The following is a 1,753-nucleotide window of genomic DNA, read 5'->3' as shown; positions in this document are numbered from 1 at the left end:
CTATTAATGTATTTGTTTCATGTTCAGACCATATATTTCCATTGGCATATAGAATACTAGATTCTGAAAATGATGCATCCTGGACATGGTTTTTTGAGAATTTAAAGGAAGCATACGGTGAAAGAGAACATATGTGTGTGATTTTTTATCGTAATGCAAGCATTATAAAAGTTGCTGCTGATGTGTACAATAATGTACCACATTACACTTGTATGTGGCATCTATGGGGTAATGTGAAAAAAAAAATTAGAAAGTCACATGATACATTATTGGAAATCTTCTATACCATGGCAAAATCATATTCAAAGTCTGAATTTCACCAGTTAATGGAGAAAGTGGAGGTAGTTAATGTTAGGGTGAAGAATTACTTGGAATTGGTGGGATACGATAAGTGGGCTAGGTCATATGCAATAGTTCATAGGAGATGGACTTTAACATCAAATATTACAGAGTCAATTAATGTCGCACTGGTTTCAACTAGAGAACTTCCAATATACGCTTTTTTAGAGGAAGTTAGATTGATGTTTGATAGATGTAACTGTAAAAACAGACAGAAGGCATTGTACACGCTGACAAATGTTATTAAAAATTTCAAGCAATTCTCTAATAGAATGAAGCAGCGTGTACACGTATGAAGGTATAGTGAAATAGATGTAATCATTAAAAGTTATATGTTCTTGAATTTTGATTTGTTGTATGAAACATATCTTCATATATAAATTAGTAAAATTTTAACAAATGTATGTGATGTAATGGAAAAAAATATGTATATCATATGTAGACATATTAATATACATCTGCTACTTTGGAAAAAATACATTTGCTAAACTGTAACATATTGCATTGCCAACTTTTTTTTCAATATTTTTTATGTATTAATATTTTCAGGTTATACCAGCGTCAGAGTACGTCTATACAGTCCACGACAAGGAGAAATATTTTATTGTTTACCTAAAGGAAAAAAAATATTCTTGTCATCCATTCCAATTGGATGAGATACCATGTGTGCATGCTTGTGTTGTACTTGATAGCAAAAATCTTGAAAAAGAATCATATTGCTCTAATCTGTACAAGTCAAAAACTGTGTTGAGAACGTATGATCTTCTTGTATATCCTCTACCACATAAAAATGACTGGGTGATACCTCAGAAAATATTAGAGGATGTAGTTTTGCCCTCAAAATACAAGTGGCCCCCTGGAAGACCTGCAAAGAAGGAGCGTGGTAAATCTGGAAAAGACATGTTCGGAAAGAAATGCAAAATTGTTGTAGTTCATGTGGACTAAAAGGTCACAATAGGCGTTCTTGTAGGAAATGCAACAAATAATAAGTGTGGTCATGTTTTTAGTCAAAATTCAGATGCTTTATTTTTTTTTTCAATTTGAATTGTGTCATTTTGAATATTGAACCTTTTATTGATATTGATAATTTGTTACTGTTCAGAAAATGCAACTTTATGAACTTGAACTTGTTGATTTGTTATAGTTCAATACAAACTGAAATGAACGTTATCATTTCAGTTTATTAAGTAGTTGATTTGTTATAGTTCAATACACATTATTGATCATTATGTTTGCATTAGACGTAAATAAAAATACAAACTGAAATGAACATTAGTATTAACAATAATGTGTGCCTTTCAAAATTACAAATGAAAATCTGAAAAATAAACATGTCTGTATGTTTATTAAGTAGACATGTATACATGGAAATCAAATAAAAATACATATGTATTATATAAGATAATGTGCAACT

At 30.2% G+C, this 1,753-nt stretch overlaps 1 protein-coding gene across 1 annotated transcript; it reads left to right on the top strand.

Moving 5' to 3' along the window:
* The first annotated feature begins 287 nt into the window (after positions 1-287).
* Positions 288-1,284, top strand: LOC124895394. Its single transcript, XM_047405828.1, has 2 exons — positions 288-629; positions 889-1,284. The coding sequence occupies exons 1-2, from the start codon at positions 288-290 to the stop codon at positions 1,282-1,284; spliced, it is 738 nt and encodes a 245-aa protein (XP_047261784.1).
* The last annotated feature ends 469 nt before the right edge of the window (positions 1,285-1,753 follow it).

The sequence above is a fragment of the Capsicum annuum genome, unplaced genomic scaffold, assembly GCF_002878395.1.
Source record: "Capsicum annuum cultivar UCD-10X-F1 unplaced genomic scaffold, UCD10Xv1.1 ctg81772, whole genome shotgun sequence".
Classification (NCBI taxonomy): domain Eukaryota; kingdom Viridiplantae; phylum Streptophyta; class Magnoliopsida; order Solanales; family Solanaceae; genus Capsicum; species Capsicum annuum.
Note: the sequence above shows the minus strand (reverse complement) of the source record. Positions and strands in the feature narration are given on the sequence as shown.

Coding starts and splice junctions, on each gene's coding strand:
- LOC124895394 (XM_047405828.1), top strand. CDS start 288: ATGGCAAAATCATATTCAAAGTCTGAATTTCACCAGTTAATGGAGAAA. Junction 630..888: donor GAATGAAGCAGCGTGTACAC/GTATGAAGGTAT, acceptor TAATATTTTCAG/GTTATACCAGCGTCAGAGTA.